The sequence below is a fragment of the Papio anubis genome, chromosome 15 (assembly GCF_008728515.1).
Source record: "Papio anubis isolate 15944 chromosome 15, Panubis1.0, whole genome shotgun sequence".
NCBI classification, from domain to species: domain Eukaryota; kingdom Metazoa; phylum Chordata; class Mammalia; order Primates; family Cercopithecidae; genus Papio; species Papio anubis.
The window spans coordinates 20,361,171-20,384,144 of record NC_044990.1 but is presented as its reverse complement, the minus strand read 5'-3'; the positions used below and the strand labels follow the sequence as shown (position 1 = coordinate 20,384,144).

The 22,974-nt window shown below is 36.8% G+C and overlaps 1 protein-coding gene across 1 annotated transcript in view; it reads left to right on the top strand.

Moving 5' to 3' along the window:
• Positions 1–22,974, top strand: part of VWA8 (von Willebrand factor A domain containing 8) — a 379,623-nt gene that overhangs the window by 16,981 nt on the left and 339,668 nt on the right. Inside the window, exon 3 of the mRNA XM_003913811.3 lies at positions 20,083–20,213. Within this exon, the coding sequence (XP_003913860.2) occupies positions 20,083–20,213 (131 nt within the window). The remainder of the gene's footprint in view (positions 1–20,082; positions 20,214–22,974) is intronic.

Sequence of the window (22,974 nt, the reverse complement as noted above, 5' to 3'; positions counted from 1 at the left end):
TCCTGAGACTAAGTCCTGGAATGAGAAGAACAGTATGTTAGAAAATTCTTTTGGAATTTAAAAGAGTGAAAGATTATTAAAAATACTGAATTACTTGAGGCATGACGGTGCTATTTTATTTCTATCTTTATCAAATTTATTGTTTAGAGCACTGAGAGTCACTATTATCTTACAGTAATGAAGGAATAATAAAAATCACAATGTTGAAATATGAACCCTGATATTCATATTTAAAATTTAATAGAATGGTAGAAATCCTGCTAAGTGGCTGATGCTTAAGACTAGAAATATTCTCAGCTGGAAATCTAAACTTCAGTGCAAAACTACACAAAAACAGTATTATCTCATCAAAGTAAAATTTCTTAATTCATTGACCACCTGAAATAATAAATATGTATAGTCTACAGTCAGCTGTCAACTTCTCTTTTGAATTGCTTCTGTCTTCACAGCATTGGGCACAGCAGGACATCTTCCCCACTGCAGCATCTAACCTGGCACATCATAGATATGAGAGTTGGATTACTCTTCAGTTTTGTTTTTTTTTTATGATCTAGGTCTTGTTACCTCCTGCCTTGATCATTATAACTTCCATTTATCATCTTAGTCCCGAGTCTCTCACCTGTAAGTGTTGAAGTGGATAAATGCTTTTTTACTTTTCTCTGTGAAAACGGAATCTTAAGGCGTAGATGAATTTGGCAGTTTTCAAAAAGGGATTCTTTCATGCTTTTGTGCTTGAAGTTAAACTATATTGTATCAAAAATGGTGTTTCTTCCAGGATTTGCCTTATGAGGTTGTGCTCCAGCAGAGCAGGTTTTCAATAGATAGCTTTCAACCTGACCTCAGAGTTATATTTCTGCTTGCTTACATAATCTTGTTGCAGTTGGTAGACCAATTATATATGAGGTCATTTAAGGTTTACTGGACACACTGAACTGTTACCCAAGCAATTAGGGTCCACAAAGATTTCTGTAAGAATTACAACATTGTGCTTTATTTAAAATGGTGAGTTTTGACATAAAATCCACAGGAGGAGAGAATTTTTCCTTTAGTTTGTAAATCATTTTGAGGTTTGAGAAATTCATCAGTATCATAAATGATAGCATGATTTTTGTGTAAATGTAGATAATAAAGAACAATCATTGCAGCTATTTGTCAAGCTTAATGAATTAGTGGCAAAAATTACACAAAACTTCACTGGGAAAGTGTTACCTAAGAGTCCCTTACTTAATAGAGTTAGAGCTTGGGAAAAAATCAAAGATGCAGGGCTGCCGCTACTTAGGATCTGCCTTATTTTCAATAGTTGGACTAATTGCCTCTCATTATATAAGAATTTTCTTTGAGAAAAGGATTACTTTGAGATTTCTTTAGTGTTTTTTTTTTTTTTTTTTGAGACAGAGTCTCACTCTGTCACTCAGGCTGGAGTGCAGTGGCGCAATCTCGGCTCACTGCAACCTCCGCCTCCGGGGTTCACGCCATTCTCCTGCCTCAGCCTCCCGAGTAGCTGGGACTACAGGCGCCTGCCACTACGCCTGGCTAATTTTTGTATTTTTAGTAGAGATGGGGTTTCGTCATGTCAGCCAGGCTGGTCTCAAACTCCTGACTCGTGATCCGCCTGCCTCGGCTTCCCAAAGTGATAGGATTACAGGCGTGAGCTACCGCACCTGGCCTAGATGTGTTTTTAAGAATAGAGTCCTTAAAAGGAAGAGTCTCATCAACTTTAAAAGTCCTTGAACATGTTCTTAAGTATCCTGTAGAGTCTCTATAGCAATCTTTATCCAATGCGCTTACTTTTTCTTTTATCTTCTTTTCCCCAGGCACCATGTTCAAGAAGGATTCAATATTTTTGATTTATTTTATTACCTTTTTTTTTTTTTTTTTTTAAAAGAGACTGAGTCTCACCCTGTTACCCAGGCTGGAGTGCAGTAGCGATCTCAGCTCACTGCAACCTCTGCCTCCCAGGTTCAAGTGCCTCAGCCTCCCCTGTAGCTGGGATTACAGGTGGGTGCCACCATGTCCGGCTCATTTTTGTATTTTTAGTGGAGTCAGGGTTTCACCGTGTTGGCCAGGCTGGTCTCAAACTCGTGATCTCAGGTGATCTGCCCCCAACGTTGTCCCAAAGTGCTGGGATTACAGGCGTGAGCCACCATGCCTGGCTGCATTTTATTACTCTTTATTTTCTGCTTAATTCCTCTTGTTGCTTTCTGCAACTTTCATTGCAGTTGTATAATTTTAAAAATTAATTTATTTTTTAATTGACAAAAATTGTATATACAGTTATGTGTTATTTAACGACAGGGTTGAGGGTTGTCTTCTGAGAAATGCATCATTAAGTGATTTCGTTGATCATTGTTAACCCCACAGTGTGTACTTACACAAACCTACATGGTATAGCTCAGGGGTCCAGTACTGGTTTATGGCTTGTTAGAAACAAGGCTGCACTACAGGACATGAGCAGCAGGCAAGCGAGCAAAGCTTCATCTGTATTTACAGCTGCCTCTCCTTGCTTGCATTACCACCTGAGATCCGCCTCCTGTCAGATCAGTGGTGACATTAGATTCTTATAGGAGGACAAACCCTACTGGGAACTGTGCATGCAATGGATCTAGGTTGCGCGCTCCTTATGAGAACCTAATGCCTAATGATCTCTCAGTGTCTCCCATCACCCCTAGATGGGATTGTCTAGTTGCAAGAAAACAAGCTCAGAGCTCCCACTGATTCTATGTTATGATGAGTTGTATAATTATGTAATTATATATTACAATGTAATAATAAGAGAAATAAAGTGCACAATAAATGTAATGCATTTGAATCATCCTGAAACCATTCCCCTCCCCCCAGTCTGTGGAAAAATTATCTTCCCTGGTATCAAAAAGGTTGGTGACTGCTGGTATAGCCTACTAAACACCGAGGCTATATGGTACAGCCTATTGTTCCAAGGGTACAAACCGATATAGCATGTTACTGTACTGAATACTGTAGACTATTGTAACACAATTGTTACACAATGGTAGGTATTTGTGTATTGAAACATTGAAAAGGTAATGCATTAACTACAGTGTTATGACACTGTGACATCACTAGGTGATAGGAATTTTTCAATTCCAGTATTATCTTATGGGACCATCATCTAATACGCAATCCATCATTGCCTGGAACGTCATTATGTGGTGCATGACTGTATTTTGTGGTGTACAACATGTTTTGATATATGTATATATTATGGAAGGGCTAAATTAAGCTAATTAACATATCTATGACCTCACATAGTTATCTTTTTTGTGGTGAGAACATTTAAAATCTATTCTCTTAGCCATTTTCAAGTATGGAATACATTGTTAATAACTATAGTCACCATATTGTACAGTAGATCTTCTGAAGTTTTTTCTCCTAACTGAAATTTTCAACCAACATCTCCCCAATGCCCTCTACTCCCAGATGCACAATTTTCAAGCTATGTAATGTGCTAAACAAATAGGCTTCTGTGGATCCATGTGGCAATTTAGTCACCATTAAAGATATTGTTTAAATGAGAAAATGAATTCAAATAGTAAACCCATAACTTAAAAATCACATTTTTAATGCCTATATAACACAAATGATAGAGAAATAACACACTTAACATGTAAGTATGTCTTGTAAATTGATGAGAAAAATCATGTGATCCAATAGAAAATAAATGAAGGATTTAAACAGGTACAACATAAAAGAGGAAATTCAGATGAGCAATAAACATGTGAATGTGTGTTCTAACACTCCTTAATAGCTAGCGAGATGGAAATTATGTAGCAAGATAGCAAACTTTCATACATCACTTGGGCCAAAATTTAAAAATACTGTAATGTCCAGTACCTACAGAGTTTCAGGGAAATGGCATTTTCATACATTGCTGGGAGAAATATGAGTTCATATGACTTCTTTAGAAAGTAATATTGGAATAGTGATTAAAATAAAAAGTACATCTTCTGACATTTCTTTTTTATGCTCTGTCCATTAAGAAAAAGCAGCACCTAAAAAGGGATAAATATACACATTATATATTACAGCATTTTGGTGTTTGTGGTAGAGAGAAAAACTAGAAGCAACCTGAGTCTATCAATAGAGGAACTGTTGAATAAATTATTGTATACCCACATTATGGAATCTTCTGTGGCTGTTAAAAAAGAATAAATTAGACTTACATCTTTGTACCTAGAGACTGTTATAGTTAAGCAAAATAGTACAGATTTCGGAGTAGCATATAAGATATGATACCACTATTGTTTAAAAAAAAAACCTTAAACAATTTGAAACACCTTTTACAGGTCTGTTATATGTCTGTCTGTGTTTAGAGAAAAGTGTGGGAGGGGCACTGCAGGCTCTTAACTTTGACTTCCTTGTGGGGCATTGGGTTAGGAGTGGGGCTTGAAAAAGACCATTTATATAGTTTTCTTTTTACATTTTTTAATTTTTAAAATTATAGTAAGCATGTATTACATTTGTAATTTTTAAAATAGCTAATAAAAACTTCATGTTTAAATGCAACTTTTATTCAAATGAAGAATACATCTATTCTAAGTTCTAACTGCTTTTTCTGTGACCTGACCCACAAAATAAGTTCATGCTTTCTGTTTAAGAAATTTGGACTAAAAATAATTTCATGCTTCATGTTTAAGAAATTTGGACTCATTTTACAGGACCTGAAAATTGTTGGTTCTTTTGAGATGTGCTCATAACAAAAGGTCATTCCTTGGTTTTATTTTATGTTTGTGGTTGTCATTGTCATAAATATGACTAGCTATACTAAGACTAATAAAGATGACTTTGGCAAATTATAATTTAGCAATGCCTAATACGTAAGCACTTTAGGAGGCTGAGCTGTAAGTTGAACTTTGGATATTAAATTGTGATCTATTGACCAGCCACACTATTTCCTTTCTATGTGTGTCAGTTCTTTACTTCCAGTATGGCTGTTATTACTTTGCAGTATGGTTTTTCAAAACGTAAGAAGTGTAACTTTTTGTTCCTATTACAATTATAAAACATAGTCAACATAAAAAACTTGGAAAACATTGAAAAACACAAAAGATAAAACCAAAATTGTCCATAAACCTAAATAGACACTATTAATATTTTAATATATATAATTCTAATTTTTAAAAACAGTATTATTAGGTATAACTGACATGCAGTACACTGCACATATTTAGAATGTATAGTTTGGTAAGTTTTTATATATGTATGTAACCAGGAAACATTACTGTAATCAAAATACTGATCAAATAAATTTATGTCCCCAAAAAGCTTACTTGTGCCTCTTTATAACATTTCCTGGTTCCTCCATTGCCTAGGAATCATTAATCTGCTTTGTAGATTTATTTGGATTTTCTAGAATTTTATATAAATGGAGTCATGCAACATATATACTTTTCTGTCTAGCTTTTATCACTCAACTTAATTATTTTGAGTTTTTTCTGTCTGAGGGGTATTCCATTGTATGGTTATATTACAGTTTTTTTCTATATACACATGTTGGTAGACATTTGGGTTGTTATAGGCTCTCAGAAATAAAGCTGCACTCGGCCGGGCGCGTGGTGGCTCACGCCTGTAATTCCAGCACTTTGGGAGGCCGAGACGGGCAGATCACGAGGTCAGGAGATCGAGACTATCCTGTCTAACACGGTGAAACCCCGTCTCTACTAAAAATACAAAAAAATTAGCTGGGCATAGTGGTGGGCGCCTGTAGTCCCAGCTACTCAGGAAGCTGAGGCAGGAGAATGGCGTGAACCTGGAGGCGGAGCTTGCAGTGAGCTGAGATCACGCCACTGCACTCCAGCCTGGGCGACAGAGCGAGACTCCATCTCAAAAAAAAAAGAAAAAAAAGAAAGAGAAAGCAAGCTGCTCTCAACATTGATGTACAAGTCTTTGTATGGACATAGGCTTTCTTTTTTCTTGTGTAAATACCTGCATTACGTGGTAGGTGTTTAACTTTTTAAGAATTCTGTTTTCCACAGTGGTTGTATCATTTTACATTCCACTAGCAGTGTGTCAGAGTTCCAGTTCCTCCATATTCTTGCCAGCTCTTGGTGTCGTCAGACTTTTGAATTTTAACCATTAAAATAGTTATGTAGTAGTATCTGACAATGATTTTAAATTTCATTTCCTAGTGACTAAAGATGTTAATCTTTTTGTGCAAGATGCATCTGTGTGTTTATTTATCATCTTTATATATTTGGTAAAGTGGTCAAATCTTTGCCTACGTTTTGGATGGGCTGTTCTTTTTTATTTTGAGTTGCTTTTTCTTTATATATTCTGGATATAAGAACTTTATCAAATATAAGATTGCAAACATTTTATTCTAGTCTATGGCTTATCTTTTTATTCTCTTAATAGTGTTCTCTGAAGAGCAGGAGTTTTAAATTTTAATGAAATCCAACTTATTAAGTTTTTACTTTTATGGATTACGCTTTTGGTGTCAACTAAGAAATCCTAAAAATCTTTATCTAACTGAGGGTCACAAAGACTTCTTTTCTCATTTTTTTCTAGCTGTTTTTGTACTTGTGGATTTTACATTTGTGTCCGTCATCCTTTTTTGAGTTAATTCTTGTATATGACATAAGGTATGGGTCAAAGTTTATTTTTTGCATATGGATATCTAGTTATTTCAGCTCCATTTGCTGACAAGACTATCCTTTCTTCACTGAATTGCCTTTGTAGTTATGTCAGAAGTCTGATGTCTGTGTATATTGTGAGTTTGTTTCTAGACTGTTCCGTTCCATCGATCTATTTTTCTCTCTTGACATCAGTGCCTCACTGTTTTGACTACTGTAGCTTTACAATTAGTCTGGAAATCAGATAATGTTAATTCTCCGTCTTTGTTCTTTTAAAAAGTTGTTTCGGATATTGTAAGTTCTTTGCATCTATATGTGATTTGTAATCAACTTGTCAATTTATAAAACAACAAAAAAGCCTGCTGGGATTTTTAATGGGGATTGCATTAAATCTGTAGATCATTTTGGAGATAATTGCTATCTTAATATTACTGAAACTTCCAACTCATGAGCAAGATATATTTCTCTATTTAGATCTTTAATTTCTCTCAGCAATGTTGTATTGTTTTCAGTGTACAGGTCTTGCATATGTTTTGTCAGCTTTATCCTCTGAGTATTTCATACTTTTTGATGTTATTGTAAATGGTATTGTCTTTTTGACTTAAACATAGAAGTACAGTTGATTTTTGTATACTGATCTTGAATCTTGAGGCTGTGCAAAACTCGCTTATTAGTTCTAGAGCTTGTTTTTGTAGATTGCATCACATTTTCTATGTAAACAATCATGTCTATAAATAAAGACAGCTCTACTTTTTCCTTTCCAATCTGGATGCTTCTGATTTCTTTTATGTGTTTACCTTATCGCACTTGCTAAAATCTCTTTAATATGTAATTTATTATGTAAAACATTAAAATATGTTGAATAGAAGTTATGAGAGAGAATATCTTATTCCGGAAGTTGGGGAAAATTATCTTTAGTCTTTGATTTTTAAGTAGGTTAGGTAAAGGTTTTTCATAGATGTTCTTTATCAAGTTAAGGAAGTTTTCTTCTGTTCGTAGTTTGCTTAGAGTTTTTAATCTGGAAGAGATGTTGAATATTATCAAGTGCTTTTTCCGTGTCTTTTGATACGATCTTGTGTTTTTTTTTTTTTCTTTTTCTTTCTTGTTTATTAATGTGAATTACATTGATTGATTTTCACATGTTAAGCTAACTTTTCAACATCTCATCCCTGGGATAAGACCCTCTTGGTAACAGTGTGTGAGTCTTTTAATATATTATTGGACTCAGTGTGTGAACATTTTGCTTAGGATTTGTACAACTATATGAGGGATATTGATCTGCAGCTTTCCTTACTTGTCATGTCTTTGTCAGATTTTGATGTGAGGGTAATATTGACCTCATAGAATGAATTGGGAAGAATTTCCTCCCCTTCAGTTTTCTGAATGAATTTGTATACAATTGATATTTTTTCTTAAATGTTTGGTGGAATTTATCAGTGAAGCCATCTTGGCGCAGAGTTTTCTTTTCGGGAGGTTATTAACTGTAAATTCAATTTATTTCACACATATAGTTATTCAAGTTATCCCTAATTGTGTCAACTAAAAAAGGAGCTGATTCTTTTAAGGACTTTGTTTCTTCTAAGTTGTGGAATACATTAGCATAAGTGTTTTTTTGTTTTTGTTTTTTGTTTAACAATATCCACTTATTATCCTTTTAATATCTGAAGTATCTATATTTTCTGTCTGTCTGTCCCTCTCTCTCTGTCTCTCATTCCTGATGTTGGCGAATTGTGTCTTCTCTCTCTTAATAGTCTGACCAGAGGTTTGTCAATTTTATTGTTAGTCTCAAAGAACAATATTTTGGTTTCATTCATTTTTCTTTGTGTTTTTGTTTTCTATTGCATTGATTTTTAAGCTATGGTGAATATTTTTTCTTTCTTTGGATCTCATTTTCTCTTCTTTTTCTAGTCTCTTAAGGCAGAAGCTGAAGCCATTAATTGGAAACACTTCAGTTTTCTCAGGATAGGCAATTAGTGCTGTAAAATTTTCCCTAAGTACAGCTTTAGTGGAATGCTAAAATTTTTGATACATTGTTTTTACTTTCATTCAATTCAAAAAGCTTTGTAATTTCCCTTTTAATTTCTTCTTTGCCCATGTGTTAGTTTTTTTTTTTTTTTTTAATTTTGTATATGTAACATACAACATGATGTTATGGGATATATATAGATAGTAAAATGGTTACTATAGTGAAGCAAATTAACATATCCATCATCTCACATAGTTACCCATGGTTTTTTTTGGTATGGCAAAAGCGGCTAAAAACTACTCAGCAGGAATTTCAGTACAATTTCACAGTAGAATTTTATTACTTATAGTCCTCATATTGTACATTAGATCTCTAGACTTGGTCATCTTACATATCTGCTACTTAAATACTCCGACCTGTATCTCCCCATTTCCTACCCACCCCTACCCCTGGTAACCAATGTTTTTCTTCTATATCTCTGTATTTTTGACTCCCCCTGCTCCCCACCACCCTAACCAGATTCCACATGTAAGTGAGCTCATGTATGGTTTTTTTTTTTACCCTGGGTCTGATTTATTTCTCTTAGCATGACGTCCTCCAACTTCATCCATGTTGTGGCAAGTGGTAAGATTTCCTCCTTTTTAAAGGCTCAATAATATATATATATATATTTTTTCCCCCTGAGACGGAGTCTCGCTCTGTCGCCCAGGCTGGAGTGCAGTGGCGCAGTCTCGGCTCACTGCAACCTTCGCCTCCTGGATTCAAGCGATTCTCCTGCCTCAGCCTCCGGAGTAGCTGGGACTACAGGCGTGCACCACCACGCCCATCTAATTTTTGTATTTTTAGTAGAGACGAGGTTTCACCACGTTGGCCAGGATGGTCTCAATCTCTTGACCTCGTGATCTGCCCACCTCAGCCTCTCAGAGTGCTGGGATTACAGGCGTGAGCCACCACGCCTGGCCTAATATTCTATTGTATAGATATACAAGCTGGCCATCCCTTATCTGAAATGCTTGGGACCAGGGTTATTTTGGATTTCAGATTTAAACAATTTTTTGAATATTTGCTTATACATAATGAGACATTGCGGGGATGGGAACCCAACTCAAACACGAACTCCAGTTGTGTTTAATGTATATCTTATACACGTAACCTGAAGGTAGTTCTATTTTTCCCTTGGGGATGCTGAGTAAATTGGGTGTTGAATGCTTGCTTTTTGACTGCGAACTCTCACGTGCAGTCAAATGTGTGGAATTTTTCACTTGTGGTGTCATGTTCATGTCCTTCGCCCACTTTTTGATGGGGTTGTTTGATTATTTTCCTGTAAATTTATTTAAGTTCTTTGTAGATTCTGGATAGTAGCCCTTTGTCAAATGGGTAGATTGTAAAAATTTTCTCCCATTCTGTAGGTTGCCTTTTGACTCTGATGGTAGTTTCTTTTGCTGTGCAGAAGCTCTTTAGTTTAATTAGATCCCATTTGTCAATTTTGGCTTTTGTTGCCATTGCTTTTGGTATTTTCATCATGAAGTCCTTGCTCAGGCCTGTGTCCTGAATGGTATTGCCTAGCTTTTATTCTAGGATTTTTATGGTTTTAGGTCTAATGTTTAAGTTTTTAATCCATCTTGAATTAATTTTTGTATGTGGTGTAAGGAAGGGATCCAGTTTCAGCTCTCTACATGTGGCTAGCCAGTTTTCCCAGCACCATTTCTTAAATAGGGAATCCTTCCCCATTTCTTGTTTTTGTCAGGTTTGTCAAAGATCAGATGGTTGTAGATGTGTGGTATTATTTCTGAGGGCTCTGTTGTGTTCCATTGGTCTATATCTCTGTTTTGGTACCAGTACCGTGCTGTTTTGGTTACTGTAGCCTTGTAGTATAGTTTGAAGTCAGATAGTGTGATGCCTCCAGCTTTGTTCTTTTGGCTTAGGATTGTCTTGGCAATGCGGGGTCTTTTTTGGTTCCTTATGAACTTTAAAGTAGTTTTTTCCAATTCTATGGAGAAAGTCATTGGTAGCTTGATGGGGATGGCATTGAATCGATAAATCACTGTGGGCAGTATGGCCATTTTCACGATATTGATTCTTTCTGTCCATGAGCATGGGATGTTCTTCTATTTGTTTGTGTCCTCTTTTATTTCGTTGAGCAGTGGTTTGTAATTCTTGAAGAGAATCTTGTAATTCTTGAAGAGATCCTTCACATCCCTTGTAAGTTGGATTCCTAGGTATTTAATTCTCTTGAAGCAATTGTGAATGGGAGTTCACTCATGATTTGGCTCTCTGTTTGTCTATTATTGGTGTATAGGAATGCTTGTGATTTTTGCACATTGATTTTGTATCCTGAGACTTTGCTGAAGTTGCTTATCAGCTTAAGGAGATTTTGGGCTGAGACGAGTGGGGTTTTCTAAATATACAATCATGTCATCTGCAAACAGGGACAATTTGACTTCTTCTTTTCCTAATTGAATACCCTTTGTTTCTTTCTCCTGCCTGATTGCCTTGGCCAGAACTTCCAACACTATGTTGAATAGGAGTGATGAGAGAGGGCATCTCTGTCTTGTGCCAGTTTTCAAAGGGAATGTTTCCAGTTTTTGCCCATTCAGTATGGTATTGGCTGTGGGCTTGTCATAAACAGCTCTTATTATTTTGAGATACGTCCCATCAATACCTAGTTTATGGAGAGTTTTTAGCATGAAGGCTATTGACCTTTGTTGAAGGACTTTTCTGTATCTATTGAGATAATCATATGGTTTTTGTCTTTGGTTCTGTTTATGTGATGGACTACATTTATTGATTTGCGTATGTTGAACCAGCCTTGCATCCCAGGGATGAAGCCAACTGGATCGTGGTGGATAATCTTTTTGATGTACTGCTGGATTCGGTTTGCCAGTGTTTTACTGAGGATTTTTGCATCGATGTTCATCAGGGATATTGGTCTAAAATTCTCTTTTTTTGTTGTGTCTTTGCCAGGCTTGCTGGCCTTGTAAAGTGAGTTAGGGAGGATTCCCTCTTTTTCTATTGTTTGGAATAGTTTCAGAAGGAATGGTACCAACTCCTCTTTGTACCTCTGGTAGAATTCGGCTGTGAATCTCTCTGGTCCTGGACTTTTTTTTGGTTGGTAGGCTATTAATTATTGCCTCAATTTCAGAGCCTGTTATTGGTCTATTCAGAGATTCAACTTCTTCGTTGTTTAGTCTTGGGAGGGTGTATGTGTCCAGGAATTTATCCATTTCTTCTAGGTTTTCTAGTTTATTTGCGCAGAGTTGTTTATAGTATTCTCTGATGGTAGTCTGTATTTCTGTGGGATTGGTGGTAATATCTCCTTTGTCATTTTTTATTGCATTTACTTGATTCTTCTCTCTTTTCTTCCTTATTAGTCTTGCTAGTGGTCTATCAATTTTGTTGATCTTTTCAAAAAACCAGCTCCTGGATTCATTGATTTTTTGAAGGGTTTTTTGTGTCTCTATCTCCTTCAGTTCTGCTCTGATCTTAGTTATTTCTTGCCTTCTGCTAGCTTTTGAATGTGTTTGCTCTTGCCCCTGAACCGCTTTCTAACAGCTTGCACCCAGCGGGCAGGGATATAGCTGTGGCTCTGACCCTGGAGCGCAGGGTGCAGAACTGGCATGGCTCCAGGGAAGAAGGGAAACCCCAAAGGTTCAGTCCCCAGGGAATAGGGCACAGCTGCAATTTGGAACCTAGAATCAACAGGACACAGTGGCAACGTCAGCCCTGGGAGATGAGATGTCACACACTAGGTACTCTTGATGCTGGGACTGTGACACTCAGCAATAGCCCAGGTTCTGTGCAGCCAGGTGCAGCACTGTCAAGAACCCAGAAATGACAAGGCACAGATATGGCCCAGGGGACAGGGAGCAGTACAGCGTCACTCTACTGCCTGGGGAGGTGGGGCTTCTCAGCAGCTCAGATTCTGAGTTCCTAGTCCTGTTCTAGGGAGGAAAAGCCCTGTGGCCATTTGACCTGTAGGAGAGAGGCATAGCTCATCCAAGGCTTTGATTACCTGGAAGTAAGATACTGTATCAGCTTGACCCTAAAATATACAGCTACATGGGTTGGATGAGGTGCTAGTTCCCTGAGAGGCAGGGTACAGTGTCGGCTATGGCACTGGGTAGGACATCTGCTCTAGTGTGCCAGAGGGTTGGGGCATCCAGGAGGATAGGATGTTGCGTTAATGTGGTGTCTGGGGGTAGTTTGGTGCTGTGGGTCCCCAGTGAGAGAATCATTTCAGCTCAGGCTTTGAAGGGCAGGATACACTAAAGTCTGGGATGCAGGGGATGGAGCAGCTTCAGGGTAACTTGGAGCATAGCACTAGCTAAATTCAGGGATTGGGGGCTACCAGGTAGCTGTGCTGCAGTGATGGCAAAGCCTCCAGGATGGAGGGGTGCAATGACTACCCATCCCTGGAACAGGATGCGCAGTAGCCGTGGCTCTGGTTGCAACACAGTAGCAGCTCAGGCAGGGGACTGGGGTAAGGCACAGTGTCCGTTTCTCCTCTGGGAGTAGCACAGAATGTATACTCTTGGGAGCTCCCTCAGCTGGGCTCAGAGCCTGTGAGGACTGCAGGAATCTCTAGTAGCAAAGACTACAGGTATCCATAGTAGTGATGGGAGCTGTTAGTGTCCTTCTGCTTACCTTTTTCCTGCAGAGAGAAATACCTCCTGGGTCCAAGCTGATCCCCAAATAGGGGCTGAGATCATCCTTGGCAGAGGCAAAGTTTCCTTTTCTTCTCTTTGTGGCCATCCTGGGTTTCTGTGCTCTACAGGATTTCTCCTACTCCTTTGCAGTTCTCCAGGGCTCTCTTTTATTTATTTTGGTTGAAATGTGGTTTTTTCATTTGTTTGGCTTGGTTTTTTTATGGAGGAGAAGAGTGCTAGGAACTTCTAGTCAGCCATCTTAGCAATGATCCCATGTGCTATGTAGAATTATGCTATTTAGTCTCTAAATATTTGGAGATTTTCCAAAGATCTTTCTGTTACTAATTTCTAGTTTAATTTAATTTTAGTCAGAGAATACACTTTGCATGGCTTGAATCCTTGTAAAATGTATTTAATGTTTTAAAAAATGACTGTGTATATGTGTATCATTTAAGAAAACAATAGTATGTACTATATATACTATTTTGTATATACAGAATATTTTCTTACCTTTTTAAATTTACAGACCATACTTTTATATACACAGACTATTTTCATAAAGCAATATATTGTGGACATTTTCTTATGTAAAATATGTTCTAAAGCATGACTTTGAAAAAATAACTTTTTTGCAGAACTAATATATTTTTGTGGTTCAGAAATCAAAACAATATAAAAAGATATACATTGAGAAATTATGTATTCACCCCTATTCTCCTTCATGTTAATTCTCACAGTATTAGTTTCAAGGGAATCTGTCTTGCATTTTTCTATACAAACACAAGCAAATTTACTCTTATTTTTGTACCCTTACACAAAAAGTGAACAACATGACACTTAGTCATTGAATATGGATATGTATAATTATTTAATACATATTGATGAATTTTTCCAATTTTAAGAAAAGCTGAATATCTTCTCTGTGCTGAGCACTGTGCTGGCCAATGCTGTAGGTATTTTTTAGTTTTGACAACAGCTATATTGTATCACAGAAACATCAACCCACTTTATAAATGATTGACTTTATATAAGCTGTATAAGCCGATGTTTTATATATGTATTATTTCTTTTGACGTCTTCAAAGAACCTTATTTTACTCATCTTTGTATTCTTGGTACTGAGCATATAGTAGATCCTTAATAAATATAGCTGTGTGAATAAATTAATTTTTTAGTTCAGTTAGTTTGTGTTGTAAATAATGAGGACTTTATATTTTTACCCTTCATGTCCATTATATCTAACTACAGAATGTTACATGGTAAATAGGGGAAAGTTCAGCAGATGAGCACATAGTTGCAGTGAGGAGGTTAGTCATGCTTCTTTTGAAATCTCGCATTGTGATGTGGTAGATGAGTGTAAACTCAGGAGCCTATTCATATCCACCAAGTCCACACTATACAGCCTGGTGTCCAGGGTACACAACAGAGATAGGAGTTTGCAGGTGAGGATGAGACTTGAATAATTCTCCCATAACTGGTTCTCACTGGCTGAAGAAGTGGGCACGGTGCTTTACCTGTAGTCCTCACAAGCCATTACTCAATAAGTATTATTATCTTTATTTTGAAAATAAGGAAACTACAAATCTGCATGTTCGGCACATGTATCTCAGAAATTAAAGTATAATAAAAAAAATTAAAAAAGAAAATAAGGAAACAGATCCGAAAGAGTCAAAATGCTTGTCTGAGGACATGGATAAAAGACAGGATGAAAAAATCGCAATAGGTCTGTCTGGCTTCAAAGGCTTTTTTTTTTTTTTCCCCCTTCCATTATATTATGTTGCTTTTTGGGATACTAAGAAAACATCAACAGTTTTGAAGGATTTGTTATAATAGAATCTGACCTATGCTTAATTTTCTAGAATTTTAATTTTAACTTCAATGAAAATTTGAGTTCATGAAGGGAGAAAATTATAATTTAGGTAACTGTGATAAAATTACTTTAAAGCCTTTGAATATGGCCGGGCAAAAAATAGTACATATTTTTTGAAAACAAATATTGGTTAGGAATTGAGTCCGGGATTTAGGCCAACATGAACTACATGTTTTTATCTTTACCTAGAAAAGGAATCTTAGAATATAGGATCAAGCTCTTCGGGATTGTTTTGACATCAGTGTATTATTATGTGGACTCCTGGAAGGTAGCATCTTGTGCCTGCAAACATTGAAGCTGGGGATTTCTCTCGTGTACTCTGCTATGTTTATATTAGGTTATGTATGGCAGTTTGGCACTTTGTTTTGCAGATGTTCATAATGTACAGTCTTAAATCTTGTTTCTATTTCTGGCATGCTTTTAAGTATGACTCATGTTTTCTTGAGGCCATTCTAAAAATACAGCTAGTTTCAAGCGTTAATGTAAAATATACCACAGATACCACATAGCACTGCATGATGCTTTCTTTCAGTAGTTTAATGCAATTTCCTGACACATTAAATACAGACATGCTTTTTGACAAAATACACCATACTAAAACATGAATAAGTGAAAGTTGGATTTTCTTTGAGAAGGAGATCCTCCGATAACAATATTCACTACAAAATAAATTTGAAATTTTAATAAAAGGAATAAAACATATCATTGATACCACCAAAAAGAAGTAGAACTATTGGCTGGAACAGCAAGTCCACTAAATTTGATGTAGCCCTGAGAGGTCCACACTTGTAGGGAAAATCTTGCACCTGAAGTTGGACACCTGTTGAAAAGCTTTTGACGGGTCTGTAGAGTATAATGACTGAAATACAAGTTTTGGACTTAAACGGCTTAGGTGTAACTCTTGGTTTATGGACTTACCAACTATAGACAAATGATACTACATTTCCAATTTTGATTTTCTTATTGTAAAATGGGAGTAATGAGTATTTAATAAACGCAGCATTTACTATTATTAGACAGTGTTCTAAGTGTTCAATATAATCCTCATAACAACTTTATAAGTAAGTACAATTATATCTATCACACAGATGAAGAAACTGAGCAGAGAGGTTAAGTAACTTGATTAAGGTTACATCGCTAGTAAATTCTGTAGAGTTGGAATTTGAACCCAGCCGGTCTGTCTCGAATCTGTGTCCTTATACAATAGGTCTGCTGCTTTCTAGAATTGTTATGAGATTCTATATGAAAAATCATTTGTATGTTTACCTGTTAATTGATAGAAATGCAATAAATTATGACCATTATTAGTATTGTTATTGGGGGAGAATAAAAGCAGGGAAAATATGTGTTCTTCGTGAAGGTATGCCATAGACTACAAGGCCAGCCATAGGATTCAGAGGTAGCTTATATGTATTAAAAAACTTATGTAAAATTGGAATGTGATGAGAGCCTTAGATATCCTTACAACTCCTACAGGCTTAATCTAAAGGTATAACTTATTTTCCACTGATTTCCTCCCTAAAAGTTTTATCTTTCAGAAGGTAAAGGAAATAGAGAGAAACTCTTTCTCTGGGCTTAATTGTGACAAACTCATTAGTGGTGTGCAGGCAACAGAGGCCTTGAGAAAAAATAATGACTACACAGTATTTCTCAGCTATGCTGCCATTGACATACTGGGCAGGATGAGACTGTCTTGGTCATTGCATTTACCATCACAAAATATCAGTGGTGTATCAAATTATTTCTCATTCCCCAAGGCTTTGCAACAACCCAAAGTACTCCCAGACATTTTCCAAATGCCTCCTGGCAGGCCTAGAATGGTAGCAGTATGGTCACCAGTTGAGAACCACTGTTGAGTGGTAAGAATAAAGGAAGGACTGAGACTAGTCAGATGTGCCTTAGGGCAGTGTTTCTCAGTACATGTGCATCACGCTGAAGTGGAAGACACTCCCATGAGCATAAACAAGATGGTGCATAATTCCCAGGGCTCTAGCTTTAAATAATCCATGCTTTTCTCTTCTATTTAAGAAAGTACTCTGGCGTATAAATGGCTCTATTATTATGGCTATAACTTCACTTCTGCTCCAGTTTGCTTCAAAAAATGAAAAGATAAGTTATTCCTAAACATCAGCACTTTATTATACAGAAAATTTATGAGGGGCAGGCCTCACATTTGATTAGGAACTGCTACCTTAAATTTTAAAAAATCTTGAAAATGAATATGGTTCCAAGGTCAAAACATTCAAAACGAACTGGAAGTATAGAACTAAACTGAGACTCCATAATTATAAATAGTTACCAATAGTTATAAATAATAAAAGGTGGGAGGAAGTTAAAGAAACCAACTTGGCTTTACCTTCTAGAACTTTACAAATTTTGGATTTTAAATTATCAAGTCCAGGTAATGGAAGGTCAGGCACATTGCCAAAGTTGAATACAAAGTGACACAAAACTGTGAGAGTACTATAGAGAATGCCTGTGGCCAAACTAAGCTGAGATTTATGAAAATGTAAAGAAAAAACCCGAAGTGTTTAAGTTTTTAATTATATGTTTGATATCAGAATAGGAAGAGGTAATAGATTTGCAGCATGGGGAACATTGTGTAGTTTTACTAATAAAGAAGTTAAGGCATCTTAACTCTTATTTTGTTTCATCCTTAAGCAGCAAGGAGGCTGACTTGTCTTGAAGCAAGAAATCATAGACTGTATATTATAAAGATTGATTTAAGCTTCAAGCAGAAAAGAAAATAGATAAAAGGGCATGTGATAGTTATAGATTAACTCTCTAGACTCAGGCCAGTTGCATACTAGCATCATGAAACTACCTAATAGATTGCTCAAAAGTATAGGTCTTAGAGCAGTGTTTTTCAATCTGTTTTTCTTTATTACTCTCCTGTGGGTGTTTTCTCCCTATCATTATTCCTTCTTAACCCCATGAAATTTGAATACTATAGATATGTTATATATCTGTTTATGTACTGTGCCCTTTTAGAGATGGAGTCTCACTCTGTCGCCCAGGCTGGAGTGCAGTGGCGTGATCTTGGCTCACTGCAACCTCCGCCTCCTGGGTTCAAGTGATTCTTCAGCCTCAGCCTCCCGAGTAGCTGGGACTACAGGCTTCCTCATGTTGGCCAGGCTGGTCTTGAACTCCTGACCTCAGGTGATCCACCTGCCTCAGCCTCCCAAAGTGCTGGGATTACAGGTGTGAGCCACCGTGCCTGGCCGAGGACCACAAACTATTGTAACATCTAAACTTTTTTTTCAAGTCCCCCTTCCAGGAACCAACTTTTATCCCACGAGGGATGCATGTCTTAGGGATTTTATCCCGCTAGGGATGCACGTCTTAGAGGATTTGTAAAAACAAGAGAGAAACCAAACAGTTCTACTGAGTAATTAGTCTCAGACATATGGGCATTCGTTCTGGGGAGATTGTAATATGCTTTAGTGTGACCCCAGTGACATGACAAACCAAACAATTTGCCCAAAACCTTGTCCTTGATCTTCCTACCAGGATAATGAAAATCAGAAATTATCTCTTCCAATGATTAATTGTTTGCTTTCTTTGGGGTAGGGGAGTATAGGAGAAACTACCCTAACAATATTGTGCTGTCAGAGGAGGAGAAGCACTAGATATTTAGTCCTAGGCTTGCTTAGTTGGATCTTGGAACTTATCTGTGACCTCAGTGGGTGATTAAACAAAGTTTAACACGTATGGAGTATTTACTACATACAAAAGATGTTATGTAATATAGATATCTGTGTCTGTTTGTATAAAATGCAACATAATAAAACAAACACTGTAACCCACATCTAATGTAAGAACTACAATATTACCAATATCCTTGAAGCTATACATGAGAATCTCTTTGATTCCATGGCCACTCCTTACCCCCAGGTATCCAATTATCATCAACTTACCATTCCCTTGCCATTTTGCTTTTTCAAGTACTGTTTTATCACATATGTATCTATTTCTAAAGAATTCATTTGCTAGTTTACTGAGATTTATCAAAATGGTATTATATTATACATGATTTTTTTTTTTTCACTCAATATTACACCTTTAAGTGTTAAACATATCATTGGAAGTGGGAGTCTTTTATTCTGTTTTTGTTGCGTATAATATTCCATTCTGTGTATTTATTCATTGTCCTCTCTTCAGTTTTATTTTGGACCATTCTGCTCTGAGTTTTCTACGTGTCTCCTGATGTACAAGGTTATGAGTTTTTCTTGTATACCCAGGAATGGACTCACTGGGTGATTTACATATGAGCAAAAACAAACTAATTATATTAATTTAAACGTTTTAGAAAATGCTTAGTTAGAAGATGAGCACACTGATGGGGTGATTTAATAGTAGACTTGGAAGGGCATTGCATGGGGTGGTCTTCTATTCACAAAAGAGTTTGGTATAAAATAGACTTAAATAGTTAATTCTGAGGAAGTAGTTTTAAGTCTACATCAAATTTTCTAACCATGATCTTACAACCCATTACCAACTTAAGTTGTAGTATGCTTTCCTCAGATTTTCTAAGACTGTAATAATCATTAACTATCTGGGATGATTTCGTCTTACCTCTCTTTTAGAACAAAAAGATTGGACTATAAAATTGTGATTGAAGTAATCAAATCAGTTCCTCAAATCATCCTTGACAATAACTTTTATTTCTTTAGGAACAGTTATAGGTTATTATTCAAATGTTATGGAAAGCTTTAAAGTAAGGAACATATAATTCTTTGTGATATCATAAACTTAATCTTGTTTTAGCATCGACAATGATGGTTTTATTGTAAACTATGTGAAAATTCACCAGGTGTCTATATGTTTGTCCAGATAAACATATGTATCTGTTTATATCTATTTATATACATATGTTTATAAATACATACACAGATAGACATATATTTTATATACATTTATATATACATATATATAAATATGCTCACATTACTTGGAGATTTATATTATAAGTAATACTTAAATTTGCACTTCATTTTCTCTTTTTTCTTTATAGTTTCAGACTCCCTGGCTCAATCTGTAGTTCAGCATCTAAGATGGATAATGCAGAAGGATCTTTTGGGGCAAGATGTCTTTCTAATAGGACCTCCTGGGCCTCTTCGACGCTCTATTGCTATGCAGTACTTGGTGAGCAGCTAATTCTTGTCAATTTCTAAGGGTCTGAACTTTGTAAGCTATGAAATAAAATAAGATTAAGAATTTATAAAAAATATCCGAATTAGTCATTATTTGAAACAAATGCTGACATCAAATAGTGATTTGTTTATAAAGTGTTTGGCATAAGTTATTTGGGAGTCAAATGTATATTTACCTTTCATAGCTTTAGCAAATTTTTACTGTGACTAGAAAGTACCCCACTTCCAGTAGAAAAGAGATATAAATTCAGGCAATGAGTAGCAGATAGAATCAGCAAGTCTGAAGTTAACAAAACAAAAGTTGGTATTATACTGCTTAGTGAACATTCCCTTATCTCAGGCTCACATTTTAAAACGCCAGACAATTCCCTTGACTTTTGGAAGTTGTGCAGTCTTTAAAGGAAGCCTAAGGTCTGTAGAGTATGTCTTCTGTGTTACATGTCTCTTTGTGTTTTCTTTAAATAGATGAGAAAACAAGTTCACAGAGGTTAAATAACTCACTCAAGCTTTATCCAGCTGGTAAATAATAGAGCTAAAGTTGAAATCCCGTGTTTCCCCTTTCTGACATGTTGTCCTCTTAAACATTTACAGTTCTTTGAGAACTGTTGTTAAGTGAATTGAAGCTGAAATCTTAAGACAAATAAGACAATTTGCAAGTCGTGGCCAGGCACAGTGGCTCATACCTGTAATCCCAGCACTTTGGGAGGCTGAGGTGGGTGGATCACCCGAGGTCAGGAGTTTGAGACCAGCCTGGCCAACATCGTGAAACCTCGGCTCTACTAAAAATATAAAAATTAGCAGGGCATGGTGCTGGGTGCCTGTAATTCCAGCTACTCAGGAGGCTGAGGCAGGAGAATTACTTGAAGTTGGGAGGTGGACGTTGCAGTGAGCCAAGATCGTGCCACTGCACTTCAGCCTGGGCGACAGAGTGAGACTCCATCTCAAAAAACAAACAAACAAAAAACAAACAAACAATAAAAAAAGAAAATGTACAAGTGTTTTCCACTATTTTGTCAGTATTAGTAGGCATTACCCTGATGATTAATGGAAGAATGCCACCAGATGAAGCTGTGTTCTGAAGACGTTTTTTAGGATGAAGAGAAAAACCTTATTTAAACTTAAGTTCCTTGTATTATTTGCTATGAAATGATTGATTTCTATGCTACTGAAATCTACCTTGTACACTCTTTTATTTCAGTGGTGAATCTTCTTTGGCACTTCAAAAATCATGTGGGGCAGAAATAATAAATACATGAATAAATCAGAGCCTAACTTGCACTAGCTCATTGCTTTCGTATCTTTTATTTATCACTAGAACTAGTTTGTGAGGTAAAACGTGCCACTGTAGAGCCATCCTCACTTTATGAATATATAAAAGTGTCTTATCTAAGAATGCTGAATCAGGTACTGAGAATTACAGATCTAGAGCCTTTTTTCTTTTTTCTTTTTTTTTTTTTGAGCTGGGGTCTCGCTCTGTCACCCAGGCTGCAGTGCAGTGGCTTGATCTTGGCTCACTGCAACCTTTCCCTCCTGGGTTCAAGTGATTCTCCTGCCTCAGCTTCCCAAGTAGCTGGGACTACTGGCGTGTGCCACCACACCTGGTTAATTTTTCATGTTTTTAGTAGAAATGAGTTTCACCATTTTGGGCAGGCTGGTCTCCAACTTCTGACCTCATGATCTGCCTGCCTCCGCCTCCCAGAGTGCTGGGATTACAGCCACCGTGCCCAGCCAAGCCTTTTTAATTTTAAGATGTGCACTTGCTACCTTGCTTATTTCAAAGACCACAATATCCCGCTGAGATTTTGTTTTTGGCAAGGCTTTGAGCTTATTGAGAATGTGAAATGAGAGGGACTAAGAGATTATGAGAAGCCTTGTTGGTTAAAAAATGCAACATAGGTTTGTAAGTGTGAAACCTGTGTCTTTAAAGAAGAAACCAACAACACTCTCACTTTAAATTGTGGAATGGAGCTGAGACAACCTTAAGCTGTGGATACACATAAGAAAACTTAATACTAGCGTACGCCACCTTGCACACTGCAGTGAGTACTATTGCCCCTAAGAATAACAGCCTATGTATAGTGATAGCCAGAGTGGATGAGAGGTTTAAAGGCAGAAAATTTGGGGCAAGCATGTTAAACTATGAGAAAATAAATAAGAATAATTTCATAGTTGTGTTTATTTTGTACTTAACTCATATAAAAGGACTTTGGTAGTTTGTTCAAAAAAATCATACCACTCCTCCCTCCTCCATCTGCTGCTCCTGGGGCTGTTTGTGAATGAACTCATGCCTCTTTTGTGAATCAGCACCTGAGGAGACTTTGGTGCTTGTCATGGCTGATGAAGAGCAAAGGAAGCAAAGGAAGCTAAGGATAATGATCATGTAGCAGTTCAGGGTGTAACTCTGTGCAATTTAACAGTAAGAGACATATGTAACTTTGTCAACCAACGGAAGCCTATTGTAAATGACAGGGTTTTTCTTTGAGGGAGATCACATCCAGCCAGTCAATGAAGCAGACATGAAGATACTAGTGATGTGTTCCAGAAGCAAGAAGTAAATACCTGTCAACAAGAGACATTGCTACTCTACTCCAAAATTGTGCTCTCTCAGCCAATTCATTTGTTTTTAGGGAAACATCCTTTGGTATCACCACGTCTTTGCCACTGCTCTGTATTTTCTCTATTTAAAAATGTTTCCTCCTTTTAGGCTGGGTGCAGTGGCTCATGCCTGTGATCCCAACACTTTCGGAGGCCGA